Source organism: Atractosteus spatula, chromosome 18 (genome assembly GCF_055471065.1).
Source record: "Atractosteus spatula isolate fAtrSpa1 chromosome 18, fAtrSpa1.hap1, whole genome shotgun sequence".
Taxonomy (NCBI): Eukaryota; Metazoa; Chordata; class Actinopteri; order Semionotiformes; family Lepisosteidae; genus Atractosteus; species Atractosteus spatula.
The window spans coordinates 6,902,017-6,926,455 of NC_142723.1; the positions used below are offsets into that span (position 1 = coordinate 6,902,017).

Here is a 24,439-nt window from a genome sequence, read left to right on the forward strand (position 1 = left end):
TCTCAATTTTAAATCCATTTTCCATGTAGTTCCGACTTGTCCTCTGGTTTGTGTTTCACTGTGAGTTCTGAGGACGTCCGCTGGGTTGACTTTGTTAGTGCCTTTGAGAATTTTGAATACTTGGGTCAGGTGCCCTAATTCTCTGTTCAAGAATAAACAGGTTCAGTTCTTTCAGCCTGTCAGTGAAGGACATTCGTTTAAGCTCAGGAATGTACCTGATTGTGATTGCAGAGCACTGACATATTTGCTATAATGTGGTGACCAAAGTAGCACACAGTCTTACTGGTGCATTATACAGTTTTAACATGGCATTCCTTGATTTAAATGAGATGTTTTCAACCATTTATCTTATTATTTGCGTTTTGTGTTGCTTCTAGACAATGCATTATATTGTCCAGAAGATGTAAGATTGTGTCAATCCATTTTTTTAAATATGTAGCCCTCCTAGCTCTGTTTCCCATTTTATTTTTACTGCTACCTACTTGCAAAGCCCTTTATCAGACTACATTTAATCATTTTCTACATTATTTGCTAAGAGTTTGCGCAGTCTTGAATTTTAGGAAAATCTTTTTTATTATATTGCTTCTGTAGTGCTAAATCTCCTAATATGGTATCATATGCAAACGTAAGTAGATCACTTACCATACCAGAATCAAGATAACTGAAGAATTGGGAAAACCAGTGAGGAGCCTAGCACAGATCCCTATGGTACTCCACTAATTTCCTCACCCCTTGTCTCTGCTCTTAGTTTTATATTTATTAACCAATTCTCAATCTCAAACACAGGTGATTCCCTGAATGCCTACCACCTGTAATTTGAGAACTAATCTTCTCTGAAGAACTTTATAAAAAAGCCTTCTAAAAAATCGAATTATGCTATATCATATGCACTGTGTGTATCCATTACTGTTGTTGTTTAAGCACGTCCTACCTTTTCTAAATCCCTGTTGACTATTCACCACTTATTTTATTAATCTCACATCTATTAGACTTTCCACTGAGAACATATACTGGATAGAATTCATCAAGATTTTGTGATCAAAGCTGCAAGGACCTTTATAAGTATATATAAAAGACCTTCCTTTGCAAATTCTTCTATACATTTAAATTTGTGACGAAGCACAATGAAAATGACAGGTCTGACAATCCCCAACTTAAATGTTCGGTATTTAAATGAAGCAGCACCAAAGTGAAGAATTCCAAGAACACTGACCATGCATGTGTGTGCGTGTGGGCGTGTTTGTTCGTGTGTGTGTTCGTGTGTTTGTGTATGCATGTGTGTGCATGTTTTGTTCATGTGTGTGTGCATGTGTGTGTACTTCGCAGGCCCAGCAGATGACAATGCAGGCCATGGCTCTCCAGCAGCAGATGAGCAGTGCCGCCAGTCCGGTCACCAGCACAGCGACCAGCCCCATCTCCAGTCACTCCTCCAGCCCAGTGTTCCAGCCACGTTCCGGTGCCAGCATCGCCCCCCTGCCCCGGGCTTCTGTGCCTACTCCGGTGAGTCTGTGCCACCGGAGCTGTGCACTGGCTTCCGATAACTCTCCAGACTCCAGTTCCCATCGGACCCCCTTCAGGTGAAGGAGCTCTTCACCTCTAGGACTTCCTGACAGAGCATTTTCCAAAATCCTCAGTAAGATCAGTGGTTGCTGACTTTCAGGTATTTCCTCTGAGGAAGTGGGGAACTAGGCCCTTCGATCCTCATGATTCTAGTGCTTGGAATGGTTTAGGAAAACGTGTTAAGAAGGTTGGCCAACCTCAGTATTTGAAATCTGTTACGAATACACAAAACTCCCTGCTTTTATTTCTGCAGAGTAAACCACCACGAAGCAGCCATACCCATCAGCCAATTCCTGCCCCGGCTATGAAGAGGGAAAGGCCTGCCTATCAGAAATCAGGTACATGGGCTCAGCGTGACCTCCTATAGGGCAAGGGTTTCTAATACTGGTGCTTGTGCTGGTGGTGTTCATTCCAGCTGAGCTTAAATACCTCATTGACGCCTTAAGAATAATGTTTGTTGTTTTTTTCTGCTCAGAAGTTTGGGATTTAAGTAAAAGACAACTGCCAATATGGAACAAATAAGAGTTTATTCCATACTAAAAAGAGAAAAAAAGAAACACGACATTTTGGCTATGGAGCCTTCTTTTTAGACACCCAAAGAAGGCTCCACAGCCAAAATGTCGTGTTTCTTTTCTTCTCTTTTCAGCATGGAATACTTTACTTGTTCCTTTGCTGCCTACGCTTGCTGACACAGCTCCCAGCTTGAACTATTTCAACCTCCAATATGTTTAAAACAGGAATGCGTATCAATGGAATCCTATTAAGGGATCCAACTGTGTACCTGAGAGCTGAGCTGGAGAAAAGCCAGCAGGTCTACTTTAGGATACAAACTAATTATGTTTTTTTTTGTTTTTTTTAATTAAGCTTCTTTCATTGCAAACACAGACTGCTTGCAAAAAAAAAATACTACAGCGTTTTTTTCTCATTTAAAAATCTACCGATTTTCTTTTCCTCTGGCATGCGAGTTCGGGCGTTTGCATGAGCGAGTTGTTGTTTTTTTTTCCCCCATCATTAGCAGCTCCTGCTTTGTCCCAAACGCGTGGGGTCCCCGCAGAGGAGCTGGTGAGGTACACTGTAACCAACTCGGAGTACCTGGAACCCAGCCACAACATCAAAGACATCATCAGACAGTATCAGTACCCCAGTCCAGCCAGGAGCACAGAGCCAGCCAGGTCAGCGCGCTGTGATGGGGACATTCAGAATTCTCATTGAGCATGATGTAGCTGCTTGTCTTGGATTGTGATACAAATTCCAGAATTTTTTGTAATAATAACAATTATTAGTGATGACCATTATAAACAATTATTGCACAGCCTTTGAACATAGCTGTAATAATAATAGTAGCAGGTTAGGTTTTATTAGTGATAATATTGCCAATAAGTTTTCTGAATCCCTTCCTTTTCAAGTTTAGAACAGGTCGCAGCCCATTGTACTATCAAAGATTCCAAATGCCTTTTTAAATATGTTTAAATCCAGAAGATTCATGCCAAAAATATTTGTCCCAGGAAGGAACAGAAGGAATAGAAGTTGCTTACATCAAAAAAGTAAAAAATGGAGAATGCCTGCAAAAATAATGTTCTATATAGTGGCTTAGAATGGTTTGTAAATGCAAGGTTTCAAATTTGTCGCAACACATTTCTTCATAGGCTGCTCACGTTGGGCCATGTTGACTGATAGCACGATGGCTGAGGTACTAGTTAAGAACTTGTCTCTGCTTTGCCTTGATGTCATAGGAGGGAAGGTGGGAAAGTGTTTATGAAGAAGAAAGACCCACATGATGAGGCCTTAATGATCTTAAAAGGACAACTGACTTCTTCCACCCCTCAGGTACTGACATCATAACTAAGTAGGAGCAGCCCAATAATTAAGAGAAGCATTTGCTAGGATGCATGAGTGCACACTCAGATTAGTTTCCAATGCCTCTCATATACATTATACTTCTGTCACTGCTTATAGCAACCTGGTAGCCTCCTTCTGTAGTCCAATGTGACGTCCCAAAAAGACCCTATAAAAATGTATTTCATCTAACTGGGTAACCTACATCCAATACATGCTTGTCTCTGAGCTTCTGACTACCTGAACCCTTTGTAGTGTAGTGTCAGACACATTTTTGTGATGGAATTTCTTTTAGGTCCTCTTTTTATCCATTTAATCTTCATTTTGATCTTCCTCTTCCTTTTTTCAGACTCAAACAAAGAATGTTTCAATTGTAGAGTGGTTCCTTCCTTCTATGTTCCTTTACTGAGTGTCCTTTAAACATCTGTGTCCACTGTACTGTAGTTTACGTTGCATCTCTCGTCACCATTGAATCCCAGAAAAGTCCCGTTCCTGCTGCCCCCTATGGTGCCAAGGAGAAGGAATACCAGGAGGGCACTGCCAACATGAAGCCAGCCGGTAGCACCAAAGCGATGAAAGCTGCACCTCCGATGCCAGCGGGGTCCTTCCGGAGCCCCAGAGCCCCAGTGGGTGGGTGCAGACAGGGAAGAGAGCTTTGGTTAAACACCCTAAGATCCAACGATTCAAACTCCTTAGTCTCCTCTGTGAAGTGCTTCAGAATCGACGGCAAGACATGAGCCACAGGGCAGAAGTCACGAGGGGAAACTACTGTATATGGAAGTGCATTAAAGCCAAGAACAGAGGCACTTCTTTACCAAAAGAGTTGTGGAAATATGGAACAAGCTATGCACCCATCCTGTTGTACCTAGGTCATTCAGAGCAGCGTAGCTAGAAGACTCATGCACGACAAATTCTTGTTTTATTGGTGGGAACTTGTATGTCTTTACATAGTTCGGCTCTCGAGTGGCTTAGTCAGTATAGGCTCTTATTCACAGAGCAGGTTGGGCCCTATGGTGCAGAAATTTCCGGGTCTGGGAAATATTATTAGTAAATGTCAACCATGGGCTAAGCCAGAGGTTCCCAGTCCTGGTCATGCAGGTGTTACACTGTACGTACCTGCAGGGCAGCACTGGATTTTGGAGAGTCCAAGCACAGGGCTTCGAGCGTTAATGGTGGAAGCCAAGAGGAGCCGAAAGGAAGAAGGTTTGCAGGCGGGCAGGTCGGTCCTGAAAGACGGCCAGAGGACTGCCTGGGGTGAGGTGCCAGAGGCCGAGTTTGGTAGGAGTGAAGCTGCTCAGAAGTGATGCCGTAGGTCTGGCTAGCAGCTTTGAAAGGTGCCAAACTAGGGTTGTATTCAAACTCCGGCTGTAGCCAAACTCTGGCTGTAGGGAGAAGTAGCGCCGAGTTCAGAAGGAGTTAGACATGCTGTCGTCTCGCTGACTGAATGAGAGAGCGCAGGCCCTACAGCAAAGTAAGCCTTAAATACTGCTTATTAATTGGATGATTAAATAGATGGTTGGCTACCTGATTAATAGGCAGCTGGTTTCACAGATAAACACGCTGATCTTGTCCTCACCGGCTGAGTGGACAGAGGAGCGCTCATGACATTGCTGGCAACCACAAGCTATGGGCCACTTCCAGCTGGAGTGTGACAGTAGGACCACACAGCTGCTGGTGTTCCTTCCAGCCTGGCATAGTTACCTAGTTAAAGCCTTCATTGAACTTACAAGCTGCTTGATTGGAATATTTACAATATTGTTCCACAGAAAATGTTTGAGATTGTATTTTGCTCATGAAATGGGATAGTTAAAAGGCAACGTTCAACATGTTTAAATGCTGAAAGCAGTCAGACAGTTTGGATTAATCCTACTGTATTGGTGTGTTTCCTCCAGGACCAGGAGTGGCAAGCCCTATGAGAAACTAAGCATAGGTGGCAACACAGAAATGGCTGAGCACCACTAGAATCGGGCAGTCTTCTCCAGTCTTAAATTGGAGGTGCTTTTGAAAAGGAAATAATCAGTTTCCAATTTTGTTTTCAAACAAATTAGTAAGATGTTGCAAACGAGGGGTCATTGTGCCCTTTGAGGTTGTTTGTCTGAGATGTCAATGTGTCACGTCTTGCACACTTGTTTTTGGTTTCTTCTTCCTTCACCATCCCATCTACTTGAATGTCAGTGACTTATTCGTCTGGCCCACAGTTTTCCGGGAGCTTCCAGTGGAGGCTGAGAGAATCCAAACGCAGTTACACAGGATGAGCAGTGACGAGCACTTCACCTACACCAACGTGTCCTGGAAGATCTACGTCCGGAAGGAGGTGGGGTCTCAAGTTGTTGTCCCCCAGGAAGTTTTACATGACATGACAAGGAGACAAGGAGAGCCAATGGGTTTTTTTAATGCAGGATTGTAACGCTCTTCAAAAAATAACGTATTCATTAACAATAACTACATTTTAATTTATTAGATAGTAGGCATTCAGTTGTTTTTTTTAATCATGAGCATGAGTCAGTCATGGCCTTCAATTGCAGACTTTAAATACCGTAATCCAGAACATTTTCTAGCAATCCTTAAAATATGGACATTTTAGGATTTGAGGATTAGAGTTGGATTCATCCACATATTCATAGGCATATTCCTACTTGTATTCTGTTAGGAATCGATCTGATCTCCTGGTTCTTGTCAGGCACTAATTCTGACATAATGATTTATATGTATTGATTTATACTGCTTTGATAACTGTCTGTTCCTTTGGTTGCAGGTTTTTTACCCCAAGGATAGCATAAACAATCCATTAGTGTTGGATCTCATATTTACACAGGTATGCTTGTTGGCAGACATGTCGAATACGATCTTTAACTTTCTGAGTAAGTGTAAAGAGCATTCCATATATGATTTACACATTCAGCATACAGGTCAATAAATGTGTTTTTTTTTTCTCCAGTTCTCTCATGTAACCTTGAAATTATGTGGTGATTTGCTTCATTGTAGATTGTCAGTGACACCTTTTCAGATGCATGCATTCGAATTACAAAGGAGGAGAGACTGAAGATGAAGGCATTGTTTGGTAAGATTTCTGTTTATTTTGGAGACAAAAACGTTTTTGCATATATGTATTGTACATAATGCTTGGTAACAAAAAGAACTTAGGCTTCAGCCCTAAAGGTAATCAAACAAGATTAAAAACTTTATAGTTTAGTTAAGAATTAAATGTATTGCTTTATTTGAGACAAACACCTCCATAAAAAACTACACAACACAGTACAACAAAATGCATTATTTTTTACAACCATATGTGCATGTGACATTGCAGGCACTTATTTATATATAATGGCTTATAACAAGATATTAACCAAACGTTACAGTAAAAGCAAAACTGCATGTAAAGAGAAGTAAGCTGAAAATGACAGTAGACACTACAAGAACCTGCTTATAACCACTTGAGAATTGACAGAGTTTCTGCAGGTGCAGATTAGTAAAAGTGCTCCTGTTATATTTATGTTCAATCTGGTTTTGCCATTCGGTTTTGTGTATGTTTTTATATCATGCTGTGCAGTGTTTATGAAGAAGTTATGATGGGCTTGTGCAGTCCCATTCCAGTAAAGTGTTAATAATAATAACAACATCACTTTATTAACCCTTTACAATTTCTTGCATTAGGAATGATCTTTTTGCATACCCCAGCTTGCTCTCCATGAGACACAGACACACAGACAGGGAGAGAGAAGCTTGGGGGTCAGAGCGCAGGGTCAACCATTGTACAGCACCCCTGGAGCAGTTGGGGTTAAGGGCCTTGCTCAGGAGTCCAACGGAGTAGGATTCCTCTGCCAGCTGCGGGATTTGAACCAGCAACCTTCCAGCCACAGGCGCAGATCCTTAGGCACAGAGCCACCGCTCCGCCCCGGTAACAGTTAACAGTTGCAGGCAATGGAAAGAGCAGACGCTTTAAAGTAAAGAGGAGGAAAATCTCTTCCTCTTGCATGGTCTGTGTGTCAGGGTCTCCTGTGCAGTAAGTCAGAGTTGCACTGGAAATCTGTCTCCCCTGCACTTTCCCAGTCCCCGAGGTACTCGGTACCCCGAGCTCTAAGCTGCATGCCTGGTCTGATTGTTTGACACACAGCGGAGCAACGGGTTGAGCCTGGATCAGTGGTGAAGGACGAGAGTGTGAAGAAGAGAATCGTCACCATGGCCAGAGACTCCTGGGAAATCTACTTCTCACGCCTCTTCCCAGCCACCGTGAGTCCTCTTGCCCTGATGGACAGACAGGTGGATGGGTGGACACATGGATGGATGAGTGGGTGGATGAGTGAATCGATGGATGGATGATGGGATGAAAGTGATTCGCTCATTGAAACCCAGTGCCGTTTACAAGGAGGTCCTGGGGAAGCACACAACAGAACATAACACGAGGCACAACATATAAGTTAATATAATGTATGATGTATTAAATAAGCTTTAATGTATGGCAGCGTAGTAATGCCATCATTTCACAGCTCCAAGGTCCTGCAGTGAAATCTGGCTCTGTCTGTGTGGAGATTACAGGGATGTAAATGTCCTGTGTTTTATGTGGGTTTTCTATGACCGGGCTGGTTTCCTCCAACAGTTAAAAGATATGCAGGTTAATCTGTGTCTCTAAATTGCTGTGCTAGGCTTGTATCTCATTCAAGGTGTAGCCCTGTGCCACCTGGGTTAGTGTTCAGTTCACCTAGACCATCTAAGGAGAAAGCAGTCACCCAAAATAGACTGGGGGAATTAAAGATTACTGAAGGAGAACCCTTTCAATGAGCTTCCCCAAATTTGGTCTTCAAGATGGAGATTGGCAGAATCTAATGAAAATGTTCTCTTAAGATTGTGACAGAAATGGAAAGTTGGGTAATTCAGACCATAGTACCGGACCCTACCTCAGACCCACACACACCTGCTGGGTTTTGTTCCTGCCCAGCTCTCAGTTTCACAATTGAACTTAACTGTTGCATTTCAAACGCAAAATAAGATCCCAAACATTTGTGTAGAAAAGGAAGTTGCATTTACTCCATTAAGCAATGTCTTAGTTTAATAAGGTGTTTAAGCTCAGGTGGAATGAAAACCAACCAGTAGGTGGGCTTCCATCACCAGGAATGGAAACCCATTGCCTCTCTAATGTGCTGTTTACATGCATGACAGATATTTTTTATTTTTTTAATACCTTAGCATAATTACATCTGGATTTTGTTTTGTCTTATTGGAATTTGATATAGATTTTCACCTGCATGTGAATATAATCTCTTCTGTTCAATGATGGAAATAAATGTAATAAGAAATGGGCAGGCATTGTGGATTGTATCACACCCCTGTTTTACCTCCCCTTCTGACACAGGGCAGCGTTGGCACGGGTGTTCAGATACTGTCGGTTTCACACAGCGGGATCAAGCTGCTGAAGATGATGAAGAGCAGTGCCTCTTCCCCAGAGCACTTCAGAGTCCTGAGGCCCTACAGGTAGGCCCAGCTAGCCTGGATGTTTTTGCTTCTTTTCAGTAATGAATGTCAGACAGAGGAGAGACGGCTCTCTGAGCCACTCAGTATGTTTTACTTTAACTTCAGAGTTGGTAGTTTAATTTTCTTTTGATTAAGACTTTTGACTTTTTCAAAGCACTTTGACAGCACGCTCTTCCTGTGCTCTGGAAACACATACAATAGCACCCAAAACAAGTGTAGAGGGGAACTGCAGCGCTATTTTTATATGCAACTCACCAGTGGCAGCCCACTGGAGCTCAGCAGGTGTAAGCCTGGTCAGTACCTGGATGGGAGACCTCCTGGGAAAAACGAAGGTTGCTGCTGGAAGAGGTGTTAGTGGGGCAAGCAGGGGGCGCTCACCCTGTGGTCCATGTGGGTCCTAATGCCCCAGTATAGTGACGGGGACACTATACTGTAAACAGGTGCTGTCCTTCAGATGAGATGTAAAACCAGGGTCCTGACTCTCTGTGGTCATTAAAAATCCCAGGGTGCTTCTCGAAAAGAATAGGGGTGTAACCCCTGCGTCCTGGCCAAATTTCCCATTGGCCCTTACCAATCATGGCCTCCTGATAATCCCCATCTATGAATTGGCTTCATTACTCTGCTCTCCTCCCCACTGATAGCTGATGTGTGGTGAGCGTTCTGGCGCACTATGGCTGCCGTCGCATCATCCAGGTGGGGCTGCACACTGGTGGTGGTGGAGGGGAGTCCCCATTACCTGTAAAGCGCTTTGAGTGGAGTGTCCAGAAAACCGCTATATAAGTGCAAGAAATTATTAATTGTTATTATTATTTTTATATTTCGGGGTTAGACAGAATTGGAATCGGGATTGATGAGTGTGCTTCAAACCACTGTGAAAGTAAAATGTACACGATAATGTGAAAACCTCTAATTTACATCACAAAATAGACAAAATGCCACTGAGGGGAAGTGGCTTTATTACATTGTAAACAAGCAGGCTTGTGAATACATCTCTTTTAATCCAATAGAAATATTGCTCTCAATTTCCTGATGGTTTTGCTGACAAATACTACTTACTTGTTTACCCTGCGTCCAGATCACGTGGGAACATTTCTGAGATGAAATGTCTGCTGCACAACCTGTACTTATTCACTTGTACATTGCATTACATTAGTCAGTACAGTGACTAGTGAGCAGGAAGAGCAGCATCTCATTGCAATTGGTGTGAACTCTTGCTCTCGCATTCGGCGAGACCAGTGGTCTACAACAAAATGGAGACTATGCAGTACTTTCACAAAGTTCACGATTTTGTGCTTAATGTGGAACTTGTAAAATTTTGCGATAACATCAGTTATCCTTTAAGTGGACCAGAGAGTTACCACTGGATATAGATACTCTACAGAATGATTAATGCACAATGTTTGAATCTCATAGAAGGTTAATTTCTTTGGAAATAATTATTTACTCCTGCAAAGTTTCAAAAGCAGAGAGGTGGCCACTCCCATGGAATCTGGTGTATCTCTTAGCAGGAGGCCTGGCCTTTTGGCATAGTGGAATTCTCCTCTTCATGTGGAGTGGCACTGTATGGCTCGGAAGCTGGAGGTGCCCATGTGTGGCCATGGTCCAATCTCAGTACCTGTCAAGTGTGAGATGTTCCTAATACCAAACGTGAATTGTCTCAGTCTCACCACCAGTTAGGCCTTGACTCCAAGATGCAACAGAAAGCAGATGTCCATTGTCGGTTTGTCACACGTGTTTTTTTGTTTTCTCCCAGCTACACTGACATCATGTTTGTCACAATCCCGTCAAAGAACATGCTGGAGTTCAACCTGACGAACGAAAAGTTGATTCTCTTTTCATCCAAAGCTCTTCAGGTCAAATCTATGATTGACTACTTCATCAAAGAGCTGAAGAAGGTGAGAGAATATCCCATATATGAAGAGAAAGCATAAGATGACTTGATTGTGAAAAGGAAACAATTCATTACTCTATTTATTGAAAGTGTTGCTATCTAATACATCATGCTGACAAGAGAAACAGAGGTATATGACATTTATTAATTTAATAAATAATTTATAAATTATAAGAACATGATTGATTAACACAGCATACTGTATATCACTTTAAATGTCTCTGTAATCAGTTGTTAATGAATTTCCTTAATGCTGGAATAGAAATGACTACAGCCTGTGAATATGGAAACTCTAATCGAAAGAAAATAATTGGGCGTACATGAATAAAAGGTCCAAACTGTTTCCTTCAAGATACAGTAGAGTTAATTTTTACCTTCCTTGGTCCAGGATTCTGACTATGTGGTTGCCGTGAGAAATTACGTTACAGATGACCGGACTCTGCTGAGCTTCCATAAGGGTGACATCATCCGTTTGCAGCCAATGGAAGGTCTGGAGGCAGGTGAGCTCTTACTACAGTCTCTCCCTAGCCATTAAACCAGAGAGTCTGGCTGCCGTGCCTACATCACAAGCACTGTGTGACATGTCATGTCTTAACACGCACTGTTTCACAGGCCACTTCTATGGCTGCATCGTGAGAAAGAAGGTGATGAACTTGGAGGAGTTAAAGAAAGGCACACCTGACTTTGGTGGGTCTGTGTGCTGTGTTAGCATGGGTTGACTTTTATACTTTTAATTGGATGCGTCTTAAAGATTTGCCTAGTTTCATTGCACAGACGGATGCAAACACTCGTACATGTTATTTACTTATGCAGATGAGTCCAAGCAAAATGTTATTCGAGTTCTTTAAGGTTGTTCTGTTTCACGTCTTCCTTTATCATTTTGGTTGGGAAGCTCCTTAACCTAAAAACATCTGAATCACGAGTAAGAAGAACTAATTATGATATGGAGCTTTGATATTTAAGCTGCAACATGGAGTAAAGTCCATCGGTATACCTTTATAACAAATGCAATTCTCAAAGAATGAGAGCTACTTCACAACTTACTTTAGAAATGCTTTTTAAACTTGAACTATGAAAATGTAGCTTTATGCTCACTGCTTTTTAATAAACATACTCCAACTAAGGGCACCTCTGAGTCCATATGCGGTTCACTGTTTGGTTTGCTGTTGATGTCAGGGCTGTCATGACACGAGGCACATTAGTACAGAGTCCCAGAAGCTGTGCATCATTAGAGTGAATATTTATGATGAATGGCTCTCACATCCCAGTGAAAGTATGAGCCCACTGGAGTGTAGGAACCATGAAATGAATTCCCTTGTGACGCCGAGTTGCACGAAGTGTCACTTCTTGTGGTCTGTTTCCCCTTTCTTCTCTTTGCACGTCTGGAGTGAAATGTGTTTATTTGTGAAAAGGCTGGAAGTTTGGAGCGATCCACGGCAGGTCGGGGATATTCCCGGCGGAGTACGTCCAGCCGGTGGCTGCCCCCGACTTCATCAACCTGCCCGTGGACAAGAAGGAGGAGCCCAAGGACAAGCAGGGCCGGGTGGCGGCCTCGGCAGCGGTGGCCGTAGCTGTGGCGTCCGCAGCCGCCGCCCACGAGCTGGACCGCAGCATCGAGGTACTGTCCACTCTCGGGTCTCAGATCTCGGATCTTGGGTCTTGGGTCTTGGTGCACGGATCTCAGAGTGCACAGGTCTCGGGTCTCGGAGCTCAGTGCACAGGTCTCGGGTCTCGGAGCTCGGTGCACAGGTCTCGGGTCTCGGAGCTCGGTGCACAGGTCTTGGGTCTCGTAGCTCGGTGCACGAGTCTCGGGGCTCGGTGCACGGGTCTCGGGTTTCGGGTGTCGGGTCTCAGGTCTCAGAGCTCGGTGCATGGGTCTCGGGGGTTGGTGCACAGGTCTTGGGTCTTGGAGCTCAGGTCTCGGGTCTCGGATCTCGGATCTCAGGGCTTGGGGCTCGGGGCTTGGGTCTTGGGTCTCGGATCTCGGGTCTCGGAGCTCAGGTCTTGGAGCTCGGTGCATGGGTCCTGGGGCTCGGGGCTTGGCTCTCACTACAGCCAGAAGCACAGTAATCTGATTTTCTCCCACGTTGTGAGAAGTTCTTCAACAGAAGGGCAGGAGACAGCCTTGTGCACATACAGCCTTTATTAAGCTCAGTAGCTCACCGCCCCGAAGAACAGACACACTGCTGATGTTTTCTAACCCTTCTTGTACAGTATAGTCTCGTGTAGTCTGTGACAGTTTGGTTTGTTTTACAATCAGTTGGTTTACATCTTGTTCTTTGAACTTGAGCACTTCTTCTCTTAATAACTTTTTTTAGGAGCAGATCAATTACTTTTGTTTTTAGAAAGTCAGTTCTTATTATACTTTAACAGACCTTGAGTTAGTTTGGTGACCGACACAGAGCTAACATACAAATACAGAGCTACAGATGGATACAATACAGAGCTTAGTTAACATATTGCAGTAATTGTTCCATACATATAAGTACTGTACTTACGCTATATAGCCTTGAACATGTGCTTATATGTGTTATATGTGTCCTACTTCATCCCTGAGACAGTGCTGCATGAAACCTGCAAGTATCGGACCCAAAAGAAGATTCGGCCTGCTGTTAAGAACTAACTCTGTACTGAACTGTGAACCACGGTTTGCATCTAAAGTGGAGGTTTCAACTCTTTTCCTGGGTGGTTAGTGGTGTCTTTAATTCTTTGTTCCAACCCCCCTTTCATTTTCTTCATGGGTTTAATCATTCGACCAAGATGAACACCCTTGTCTAGGCCTTGTGCTTACTGTTCCATGAATATTAAAAAAAATTGGAAACAAAATCTTTCCAATTAAGCAAATACATCTGATCAATCGAGACACCAGAGGTCCTGAGAATTAAAGCTGGAACACCCTCCAACCATCAGGAATGTGATTTGAGGCTCAAGAGCAGAATGCAGATGCAGTTGATTGGTAGCAGAGGGAGTTACGAGAAGCCAGGAGAGTCGGCTGAAGAAGCCAGTATAATGTGTGTTAGCGTCTATGTGCACTAATGGCCACTAAGTGCCGGGTGCTCTCTCCAGCTGTCTCCTGCCAGCAGCGAGTATGCTGAGGCCCAAGGGGAATACGCAGCTGTGGAGATCGATGAGCGAATACTGCAGGACAGTCAATACACCATGGTCGAGTTTGCCAAGAAGTACTTCAGGGAAGCCCAGAGGAAAAAGAGGTCAGTCAGGACAAATGGCTGCATTCCTCAGGCTCTTCCACTTTTAAACCAGTTTATAATAGAGAAAAAAATCTATTTTTTTTTTATGGGTTCCAGAGAATCCTACAAACAGAAGTCAAAGAAAGGCAAAGATTCCAGAGACCCTGCTGAAATGGTGAAATACACTAAGGTAAGGATTGCATGAACATACGCAGTACACACTGCTTAAAACTTTTATCCCTATCTAATGGCAAGCTGCATAAAGTACAGTATAGAAAAAGTGCTCTCAGCTACTAAACAATTACAAACACAAACTCCGTGGGACTAGAACAGCTCTTCAGAGCTGTATTGTCATCTCACACAAATGCCATGGACAGAAAGAATAAGTGAAAAGAATTCCCCCCCAATTAATTCCCATCCTATAACCAAGGAATTTAACATCTATAAATAAGAAAAGAAACTTTTTGATATTAAAAAACACTTTTTGTTTAAATGCAGATGGTAAAATGTCTGAAAGAGGTGTGGTAAACTATGTTTTCAGCAGTACTGTTTTAAAAAGTTAACTTCCCTAAAGCCTGGCCTTCTCAGGATTGTCCATTCTATTTCTGTGGTGAATTGTCTTTGACCTTTGACCCCCCACCGCCTTTGTCACTGGACTGCCCTGTCACGTTGTTGTCTTTATTCCTGACGCAGTCTCCGATTCAAGAGTCTTTAATAGACTTCAGTGACGAAGGCATGAACAAAGTTGCTGCAGAGGTTTTCCTGGGTGAGTGTGTACAGTTGGCAATAATTGTTGAGCATTTCAATGTTTAATTGAAACTTTCGTTTTCAGGAATTCACAGCAAGAAAATATTCTATGTAAAGCATACACCATTTAGAATTGTACATTATCTGCCTAGTTCCTAATAACTGTTCAGGCTAAATTCACTACGTATGACTATGAGGATGGCTGTTATTTTGTAAATCAATAACATTGGACTGTTTTTTACCTTTTTGTGTGTAGCTGTGATGAAGTTCATGGGCGATTACCCTCTGAAAGGTCAAACCGAGCAGGATGTTGTCTGCACCATTCTGAAGGTACAGACTAGACCCCCTGCCTGACTGGTATATCCTATCTGGCTTCTCCGCCAGATTTTTGCTCTATAAGCAAAATCATCACATCACATCACATCATATTGATGGCGGAGCTGTGGCTCTGTGGCTCAGGATCCGCGCCTGTGGCTGGAAGGTTGCCGGTTCAAATCCTATGGCTGCCAGAGGAATCCTATCCATTGGGCCCCTGAGCAAGGCCCTTAACCCCAACTGCTCCAGGGGTGCCATATAAATGGCTGACCCTGCACTCTGACCCCAAGCTTCTCTCCCTGTCTGTGTGTCTCATGGAGAGCAAGCTGGGGTATGCGAAAAGACAAATTCCTAATGCAAGAAATTGTATATGGCCAATAAAGTGATCTGATCTGACATCCTTGGAGCTGTTCTTTTCAAGTATTTAAATTCCTGTGTACAGAATCCATGCAACATTCATTTGACCATGCAGTAGCACTGCTGTTCCGGGTGCAGGCTGTGAACTCTATGGCCGCTGTTTTGCAGCTCTGTGGAGAGTACGGGCTTTTGAAGGATGAGGCGTACTGCCAGGTCATCAAGCAGGTCACCTCCAACACCAGCTCCAAAACGTAAGGCAGTCCTCATTGTCTGCACCACCTCCAGTGACGGAAAACACTATTTCTTGTACTGTACATGGGCACTTCATTCATCTTGCTCTGCTCATACTGGGACCCATAGGTGGTTCATCAATGGCCTGTGAACCACCATTCCAGTGCCCACTTGACAGAAGAAGAGAGATACTATAGCAGTAAGAAAGTAGATTAGGTGCACGAGGCTATCCCCAATGAATGTTTCAGTTGTACAATAAATAAAAATAGATAAAGTATGTCAGGGATGGCATTTGGAAGGCAGGCATTGTAAATTTCTCAGTTAAAACTAACAGGGATCACTTGTTCTTGCTTTAATGATTTATTTGGCAGCTGCAGACCGATGTAGTGACACAGTGTAATGGGAGGGGGCTATATGACGCATCCTAATGTGAAGACTTAGTGTAGGAGCTGTAGTAGAGGCTTATTGTAGAGGGAACTATAGTACAGGCATATTGTAGGGGCAGCATTCCTGAACAATCCAATGTGGAGAGGACAGGGTATAAAGTATAAAGGGTATACAAGCATAGTACTGTATATATGATGCAAAGGAACAAGTAATAGGTGTGTTCCATGCTGAAAAGAGAAGAAAGAAAACCCAACGTTTCGGTCGTGGAGCCTTCTTCAGCCTTCACACCTGAAGAAGGCTCCACAGCCGAAACGTTGTGTTATCTTTCTTCTCTTTTCAGCATGGAATAAACCTATGACTTGTTCCTGTACTGTACTATGCCTACTAACACAACTGGCTGACCTGTGGTGCTCTCCCATGGCGCGAATGAGCTTTTCTGTTTCTCGACATAGATTTCAATATTCTTATCATTGTTATAGTTGTTGGACTTTTGTGTTTTTTCCTTCTGCTTTTTAGGTTTTTTCTTTCCTTTGCAGCCTACACATGCTGACGCAGCTACCCACCTGAACTAGTTTATATGATAATAGGCTGATTGTTAACTTAAGACTACAAATGAGACAAGGCCTTTTGGTCTTTAGTGTTAGCAGTTGGTGTTACAATAAGGGGCTCACTGTGAAAGAGGCTGTGTTGCTTTGTGCTCTCCAGGGACAGCTGCCAGAGGGGGTGGAGGCTGCTGTACATTCTCACTGCCTACATCCGCTGCTCGGAGGTGCTGAAGCCCTACCTGCTGAAGTTCCTGCAGGACGTCTGCAGGAGCCCGGGGCTGCATTTCCAAGGCATGTTGCCTGAACCGGCATTTCTTAGTTCTATAATCCCTTTTCATTTCTATTGCAGAGTTAGTGAACAGAGTCTGTCATATCTGTACAGTAATAAATATACCCTTTCTCCAGCATTTCTATAATCCTTTTTTTTAATATAGCCTGCACTTGAGGTTAATGAAAGAAATTGTTTTTTGCTAATTAAATCATTGATGCATTTTCCACGGATTTAGTGATTTAGACTTTCTCCGTTGAGGAATAAAATGCCTTCTCTTGAATAAATAATGTAAAAAAAATAAGTAGATGCCACTCATAGATTTTGCTTGTGCTGACAGGAATTGCTAAAGCTTGTGAACAGAACCTAAGGAAGACGTTCCAGTTTGGAGGCCGGAGCCAGTTTCCCAGTGGCATGGAGCTTAAGGCCATGGTGGTCAGTATTCTGGGAAACACGCATTTCAATCACAGTTCCAGCTGCAGACTGCTGGCAGGACTTAGGACTGAGGCTTGTTAATGTTCAGAGTCCTAGTATTCACTTACAGTAAATAATAAGAGGGAATTATTTGGAGAAGCTTCATAGTGGTGTAAGATTTCATCCTGGTTAAAAGCCTAAACTAATGATTTTTAGTGTGTAAAGGCTGTAATATCTAAGCCATGTCCTTTCTGCCTCTGCCAAATGACTTATGAAAACATATACCAGAAAAGACTTAAACAAAAGATCTTCATCTGTTTTACTTCAAGAACCCCCAACAATGAAATCAAAAGTATGACCCTCTTAAGTGTGACAGTTTGGTTTGCCAGATGCTTCTTGTTTATATATCTTAGAAACCTGGCGACAGGGTGCTCAGTTTGTAACTGAGATTGCCTGCTGGTGTGAAGTTTTGATTTGATCCAGGAATGTGTGCCTCCATGTGATGATCAGCGCTGCTCTTGACTTCCGCAGGCTGGGAGAAGCTCCAAGAGGCAGTTGTTTCTACTTCCTGGAGGAATCGAGCGACACCTGAAGATCAAAACGTGCTCAGTAAGTCTCCCATCCTAGGACGCATTGCGGAGAGAAAGATAACGGAAGTGCAGACACTCCTGGCAGTGCATGTGCAGCGTTCTGTGACATTGTAAAGGAAAAAGACAATATTGTGAAAAGCTGGTGTGACAACAGTCATTAGCAGAGGAGGAATGAAATGTGGTAAGGTTCAGGGGCAGCTCTGATCGTTTTGGAAACTTAATAACTGGGCTGGTCAGAGGCTGCATTTTGTTTTGGATTGAAGAAAGTTTACAAAATAACTGTGAAAATAAAGTGTTCACATTACTCCTGTCCTGGAGTCCTTGCACTGGCTTTCGGTCAAATTCCGTGTAGACTTTAAAATCCTCATGCTCACCTATAAGGCTCTGCATGGCTTGGCACCTCAGTACCTTTCTGAACTATTATCGCCCTACTCCCCACCTCTCAACCTTCACTCTTCTAATTCTGGTCTCCTAACTGTCCCCCATGCCCGTCTACACTCTGTGGGTGACAGGGCCTTGTCCTGTTATGCCCCCAAGCTCTGGAACTCTTTCCCAAAGGATATCAGAGAGTCACCCTCTCTAAACTCCTTCAAATCCAGGCTCAAAACCCTCTTCGTCAGAAAAGCCTTTACTGAACTGGTTCCATTCTTCACCCCTCTGCTTTTCTTAGTACCACCATCCACGGTCTCCTCTGTATATTGTAATTGTGTTTTATCTTGTGTATTCTTCTTATTTATCGTTGTTGTCACCCTGTAAGGCGATTTGAGAAGCCACCTTTAAAGGTATTTATTAAAGTTTATAAAGTAAAGTTTTTTCTTTCCCCTGCACGCAGATCTCCCTCGACGTCGTCGAGGAGCTGTGCTATGAAATGGGCTTGCACAGGCAGGAGGCCATGGACGAGTACGCCATCTTTGTCGTCACGAACAGGGGTGAGTGATGCCTTTTCAATCCTGGATTTCACTGTCGAGGAAAAATGATATAAACATCACCACTCCTCTCCCAGAATTAGACAGAAACTCACAGTCTGTGGCTGAGAAGATTGTCTGATCCATTAGACCACAGGCGCTGAATAGGAATCGTCTAAGAAATTGAAAGGACAAAGATCACAAATAGCAGAGTTTTCAAACAAAACATTTTTTTTATGATTTTCTGTTACCGATTCTTCCAAATAACTTTGTTGATTAGAAGCATTTTTATTGGTCAAATGAGAAGTAAATCAAAGAAATGTGTTCTGTCCCGATAAGTGAAGCTGCAAGAAGAGATGTCAATGAATCAGGCAAATTCTCCAGAAAAAGTGATGTAATTACACTGTATCACCAAAAGAGGGCGTGATTACTTCATTTTTTTTTTGTATTGAGTTGTAAGGACTATAAAACACAGAGCTACTCCTCCTAAAAAACTTGTCTAGGAAGTTCATCATTTTCTTGCTTATAACTCTCTTCATTGCAGAAGTCAATGGTAGCTGGTTCATGCATTTTTCTTTAAGTTCAGGAGATAAAAACAATTAATGCGTTTGTGTTAAATGAGCATCTAAGAGAATGTTTTGGTTTTAACTTGTTGGGCTTGAGGGGCAACAGGACATGTTCCCATTGGTGACACAGGCTGAGCTCCCCCATTACATGAGCTGAAGAGCTGTGGTTTTGGTGTTGGTAGTGTGATGGGTGGAGCAGGCTCTTTACCCAAGAAAACCGGGAAGGAAGTCAGAAGTAATATATTTAAAGTATATGTATTCATTGGTGAGCTGTTGAGTGATAGGAGACGGGGTATTGTCTTTCTCTTAAACATTTTCTCTAAACTACCTTCAACAAAAACAAAACAAGAACCCCTCACACACTTCACTTTTTTAGTCTTCAGTTTATTAACGTCTTTATGTATCTTGTTCCACGTTTTCAGCATATTAAGGACACAGGATCTGCAGAGCCATATACAGTGGATGCTGTTTTCACATGTAATAAGAAAATAAGAACCGTTTTGGAATTTGCTTCATACTGTACCTTTGTGGCCTCTGTGCTGTTACTGTACTTTTACAATATTTACAATATACTGTACTATTACAATATACCCTCACACCTGAAGAAGGCTCCACAGCTGAAACGTTGTGTTATCTTTCTTCTCTTTTCAGCATGGAATAAACCTATTACTTGTTCCTGTACTGTACTATGCCTGCTAACACAACTGGCTGACCCGTGGTGCTCTCCCATGGCGCGAATGAGCTTTTCTGTTTCTCGACATAGATTTCAATATTCTTATCATTGTTATAGTCGTGGGATTTTTGTGTTTTTTCCTTCTGCTTTTTAGGAGTGGGTTGCCGTTGTAAGAAGGGGTGGGAGAAGGGGGTTGGAGGGGTTGCTTTGTTCTTATTTTTGATCGCCGTTTTTTTTTTTGACTGCCAATTAAATCAAATATTCATATAAAAAAATACGACGTCTGAAAAATCATTGTTATGTCATTCGTTCCGATTGTATTGCCGATTAAGGCAGGTATGTTCTGTAATATGCCGTGCAGATTATACAAAGATCTGATTTTACCCATGATACGCTGTGCACTGGCTGCTTCTCTACAGCTGATTTGTGCTCTTCTCAGGCCAGAACGTCCGTCCGCTGAACAAGAAAGAGTACATCTTGGATATCGCCACAGAGGCGGAGCAGATTGACAGCAACTACACCTTCTGGTTCAGGAGGGTGATCTGGTGCCAGCCGCTGAAATTTGACAACGAGCTCTGCGTCACCATGCACTACAACCAGGTAGGGCGCAGGCAGGCTAGGCCGCAGAAAGCCGGCATCTTGTAAGAACATTTTTTGTGCGATTGCCAAAAAAAATGCCTGCGAGATCCACTTATAGGAAACCAAACCGCAGTTGTCCATTATTTTAAGAAGCTGCAAAACTTTGTGTGGCTACGACTGCTTCTTGAAAACTTGTTTTGTTTTGTTTTAACGAACAGTTTTCAAGAAGCAGCTGTAAAAAAAAAAAGGTTTTATATTTACGACTTAAGTAATATCTGCAGGAAGTCTGTGGTAAATTGTAGAATACGTTAGGAGATGAAAGACAACCTTAGAGAGGTGTATTCCGATTTCTTTCAGGTTCAGTGTGTTTGACTTTGGGGTTTTTTCTTCTCTCAGGTCCTCCCAGACTATCTGAAGGCTTTGCTCAATGTTGTGCCTCAGGGAAAGGTCAGCGAGCAGCAGCTGCAACAGGTGTCCAAGCTGGCGGCCCTGCAGCACCGTGCCAAGGACAGCATCTACCTGCCCACCGTGTAGGTCTACAGGGCACCTAGCAGCCTCTTCCCATTTGACTAGCCACTGCAGTATAGGCCTACAGCTGAGGATAGAGGTTTCTGGACCATGCAGGTCAATGAATTCATGGAAACATGGACTAATTCTATATGTTCTCCATGGCTTGAGTAACAGGGATGTGTAAGAAAATAAAAGCTGATAAACACGTGCTTAATGGGTTGAGGACCATTGAGACACCCCAGGCCTGTGCTCTGTATTGATATCGACCCAGAGAGACCTCGCTTCTGTCTTCCTCTCGAGACTCTACCCTTTCCATTGCAGGCCCGGCACAGCCTCTATCGGCCTGCAGTAACCTCTGTGTTTCCCCTCTGTCCTCTTGTCTGTGTCCCTGTGCCTGTCAGCCGGGAGGTCCAGGACTACGTCCCAGCTCAGCTGTATGGGCAGCAGCGGCCGCAGCCCTGGCTCAACATGGTGACCCAGCACATGCAGCAGGTCCAGGCCTTGAGCCCGCACCAGGCCAGGGCGCAGTTTCTTGGTAAGACCGCAGTCATAGAGCAGGATTGCACAGGCAACATGTTCTGGTTCACATCAAAACCTGTAAGCAGCAGGAGATCTATACCTGTGTGCCCTGGAGTCATCCTACCCTTAAGGACCAGGGAGATTTGTTCAAGTATTCTAGTTGCTGTCCATGGTTTCTATAATGTCAACGTTCGTCACTGTTGGGAGAGCCACTTTCTCACATGTCTATCTCACTTCTGTGTGGGGGGTGAGTTTGATCTCACTGCGGAGGTTTAAATGGGCTCCTACCTCCTAGGCAGCTTACCCACAGAGCTGTCTTTGCTGCTGTGGCTGTACGTGACTGCGTGTCTTTGTTTCTGTGCGTACGGAGGTGACATGTGGTGGCGTTTTGCTTGTTCACCCCAGGGCTGGTGAGCGCCTTCCCGATGTTTGGCTCCACCTTTTTCTACATCCAGAGCAGCAGCAACGGCTCCATCGTCGCTCCCTGCATCCTGGCCGTCAACCAGAACGGGCTCAACTTCATCAACAAGGACACTCATGTATGCAGTAACAATTTTTAATTTTGTTGTTCGGAGGGCTGTATGTCTAGCCAGTGGAGGTGGTGCCTGTGCATGCAGGTGTTAACACATCCATTGTGTACTTAGCAGAAATACAATTCTGCACCCATTTTATGTGCATCAAACAATCTGAAATATAATGAACAACATGCACATAGTGAGAGTCATGCATTACACAAATGGAATAGATTCCAAGAACTGTCCTTTGTCTTTTAGCCCATATTACAGCCCATATTATTTCCTCTTGAAGTCTGGAGGCACATTTCTGTTGGGAGACACACACGATAAGATAAGATCACTTTATTGGCCATATACAATTTCTTGCATTAGGAATTTGTCTTCTCACATACCCCAGCTTGCTCTCCATGAGACACACAGACAGAGAAGAGAGAAGCTGGGGGTCAGAGCGCAGGGTCAGCCATTTATACAGCTCCCCTGGAGAAGCTGGGGTTAAGGGCCTTGCTCAGGGGCCCAACGGAGTAGGATTAATACACAAATATGGCTTCTCTCCATTTCCCCCACCCCCCATTATTTTCAGGAGCTGCTGATGAAGTTCCCCCTGAAGGAAGTGCAGTCCACTCGCACACAGAGGCCCACATCCGGCTCCAGCTTCCCCTATGTGGAGATCATGCTGGGAGATCTGATGTCTCAGCGCATCACCCAGCTGCAGCTTGAGCAGGTATTTTATTACAGTATATTCAAGAATAGTTTCAGTTGTTTTGGTCAAATTCTTTGAAACAGGCTGACAAATATAAGGGGATAGTATATTGAATACTTTGGCATTAACTCACCTGGCTAAGGAATGAAAGCTGTGACAATCCTCACTTACATGGAATGAACCAGGGAGGTAGCTGCAGAGTGAAGATGGGGTGGAGGGAGGCTAAAAAAGAGCATAGTTGTGGGCAGACAATGAGTATTTATATGTAAGACAGCATAAGTGCAAGATTAGAATTGGAGCTCCTCCTGTATTTCTCTTTAACAACACCATAAATTAAGAACTGAATGTTTTGCACTATGTTCTGTTCCTTAGTTGATTTCTATTCTGTTGCCCACAGGAGGCAAAACCTGTATTTATACAGTATGTGCAGTTGTTCATTTCTCAGTTCAAATGCATTCACTCACTTTTTTTCTACTGCCTTTCTTATGCTTTTCGAGACATCTGCACCTGAAATCTCACCTCGATTAATCAAATCCTTACTATTTTTCATGCTCAACTGTAACGAGGCACTCCTTGCAGATATTGTTACTTTTTAGTTCCCCAAAAGACAATAATTGTTGTTTTCTAGGTAGTGGAATTATGACCATGAATCATTATGTGCTTGTGAGCAAAGTACCAGGCAGTTTCTGGAGTACATAATATCACAAAATCAGCTCTTAAAGGGATTGTCTTTATTCTATGCATTTAAGAGAAATTCGTATTTTCTTGTACAGTATACAGTATGCATGATTGATAACTGGAACTGTTATTTTGTCATAATGATAAAATTACACTAGAAAGATAGCCAAGCCCTATCCAACAGGACATAGCACATATGTGTAGACGATGTGTTTCAAGACAAATGTCAGCCAAGCATTTAAATTGGCAATTGCAGAGACGTATTCTATTTTGGCCAGCAGGGGGCAGCATTGTATGTAGGTTTGTGAGAACTATAAGACCAGGTTTAACCATGTACAGAAGCAGCTCTGGTTTGGTCCTTGTGTCATTCCAGTTTCCTTGTGTGTGTGTGTGTGTGTTCCTGCAGGGACTGGAGTTGTGTCGCGTCATTGCCATGCACATGGAGAATCTCCTGTCGGCCCGGGAGAAACGGCTGACTCTGCCCCCCAGCGAAATCACTCTCCTCTGACCCAGCAACCCCCTTCATGATTTAGAATGCACATGGCTTTTACATCATGCATCATCAGACAAAAATGCTTGATTTCAGCTACCTATGTTTTCTTAAACTGCTTTTAAGTGTTTAAAACAAATTATCTATTAGTTTCACTATTTATCTGAGTAATCATTTATTTTTACTGAATGCTTCTTCACAAATGCATAACCACCAACCCTAATGTAATCCAAACGTATTTTAACTTAAATGTCCTGAAAGAAGAAATTCCTTCTTTCATATTTATTCGTTTTCTTTCTGCGTTATCTTTTTGTACGTCCACTTGCCTTACAGATTTTTGTACTATAAATTTATATTTTCAAAGTGAAAGTGCAATAGGTGTTTTGTTTTAAGTCAACTGATGTCTAACACGCTCTATTCTGATTGTTCATGCTGCCCGAAAAACAAACAAACATTTGTACTTCACTGCAATATTTACGCCTTTCTCTGTGAACGCTCTGCCCTCA

At 43.1% G+C, this 24,439-nt stretch overlaps 1 protein-coding gene across 1 annotated transcript in view; it reads left to right on the forward strand.

Moving 5' to 3' along the window:
* LOC148818499 (unconventional myosin-XV-like) overlaps positions 1-24,439 on the forward strand; it is a 71,458-nt gene extending 47,019 nt beyond the window's left edge. The window contains exons 43-71 of the mRNA XM_088936875.1: positions 1,327-1,500; positions 1,814-1,898; positions 2,576-2,732; positions 3,294-3,387; positions 3,876-4,026; positions 5,595-5,710; positions 6,152-6,211; positions 6,382-6,457; positions 7,511-7,626; positions 8,747-8,865; positions 10,619-10,760; positions 11,145-11,256; positions 11,369-11,443; positions 12,169-12,391; positions 13,840-13,965; positions 14,062-14,134; positions 14,638-14,710; positions 14,948-15,021; positions 15,532-15,614; positions 16,687-16,817; positions 17,135-17,229; positions 17,740-17,817; positions 18,631-18,727; positions 20,382-20,542; positions 20,918-21,051; positions 21,433-21,566; positions 21,956-22,089; positions 22,646-22,786; positions 23,850-24,439. Of these exons, the coding sequence (XP_088793001.1) occupies positions 1,327-1,500; positions 1,814-1,898; positions 2,576-2,732; positions 3,294-3,387; positions 3,876-4,026; positions 5,595-5,710; positions 6,152-6,211; positions 6,382-6,457; positions 7,511-7,626; positions 8,747-8,865; positions 10,619-10,760; positions 11,145-11,256; positions 11,369-11,443; positions 12,169-12,391; positions 13,840-13,965; positions 14,062-14,134; positions 14,638-14,710; positions 14,948-15,021; positions 15,532-15,614; positions 16,687-16,817; positions 17,135-17,229; positions 17,740-17,817; positions 18,631-18,727; positions 20,382-20,542; positions 20,918-21,051; positions 21,433-21,566; positions 21,956-22,089; positions 22,646-22,786; positions 23,850-23,951 (3,336 nt within the window). The 3' untranslated portion in view covers positions 23,952-24,439. The remainder of the gene's footprint in view (positions 1-1,326; positions 1,501-1,813; positions 1,899-2,575; positions 2,733-3,293; positions 3,388-3,875; positions 4,027-5,594; positions 5,711-6,151; positions 6,212-6,381; positions 6,458-7,510; positions 7,627-8,746; positions 8,866-10,618; positions 10,761-11,144; positions 11,257-11,368; positions 11,444-12,168; positions 12,392-13,839; positions 13,966-14,061; positions 14,135-14,637; positions 14,711-14,947; positions 15,022-15,531; positions 15,615-16,686; positions 16,818-17,134; positions 17,230-17,739; positions 17,818-18,630; positions 18,728-20,381; positions 20,543-20,917; positions 21,052-21,432; positions 21,567-21,955; positions 22,090-22,645; positions 22,787-23,849) is intronic.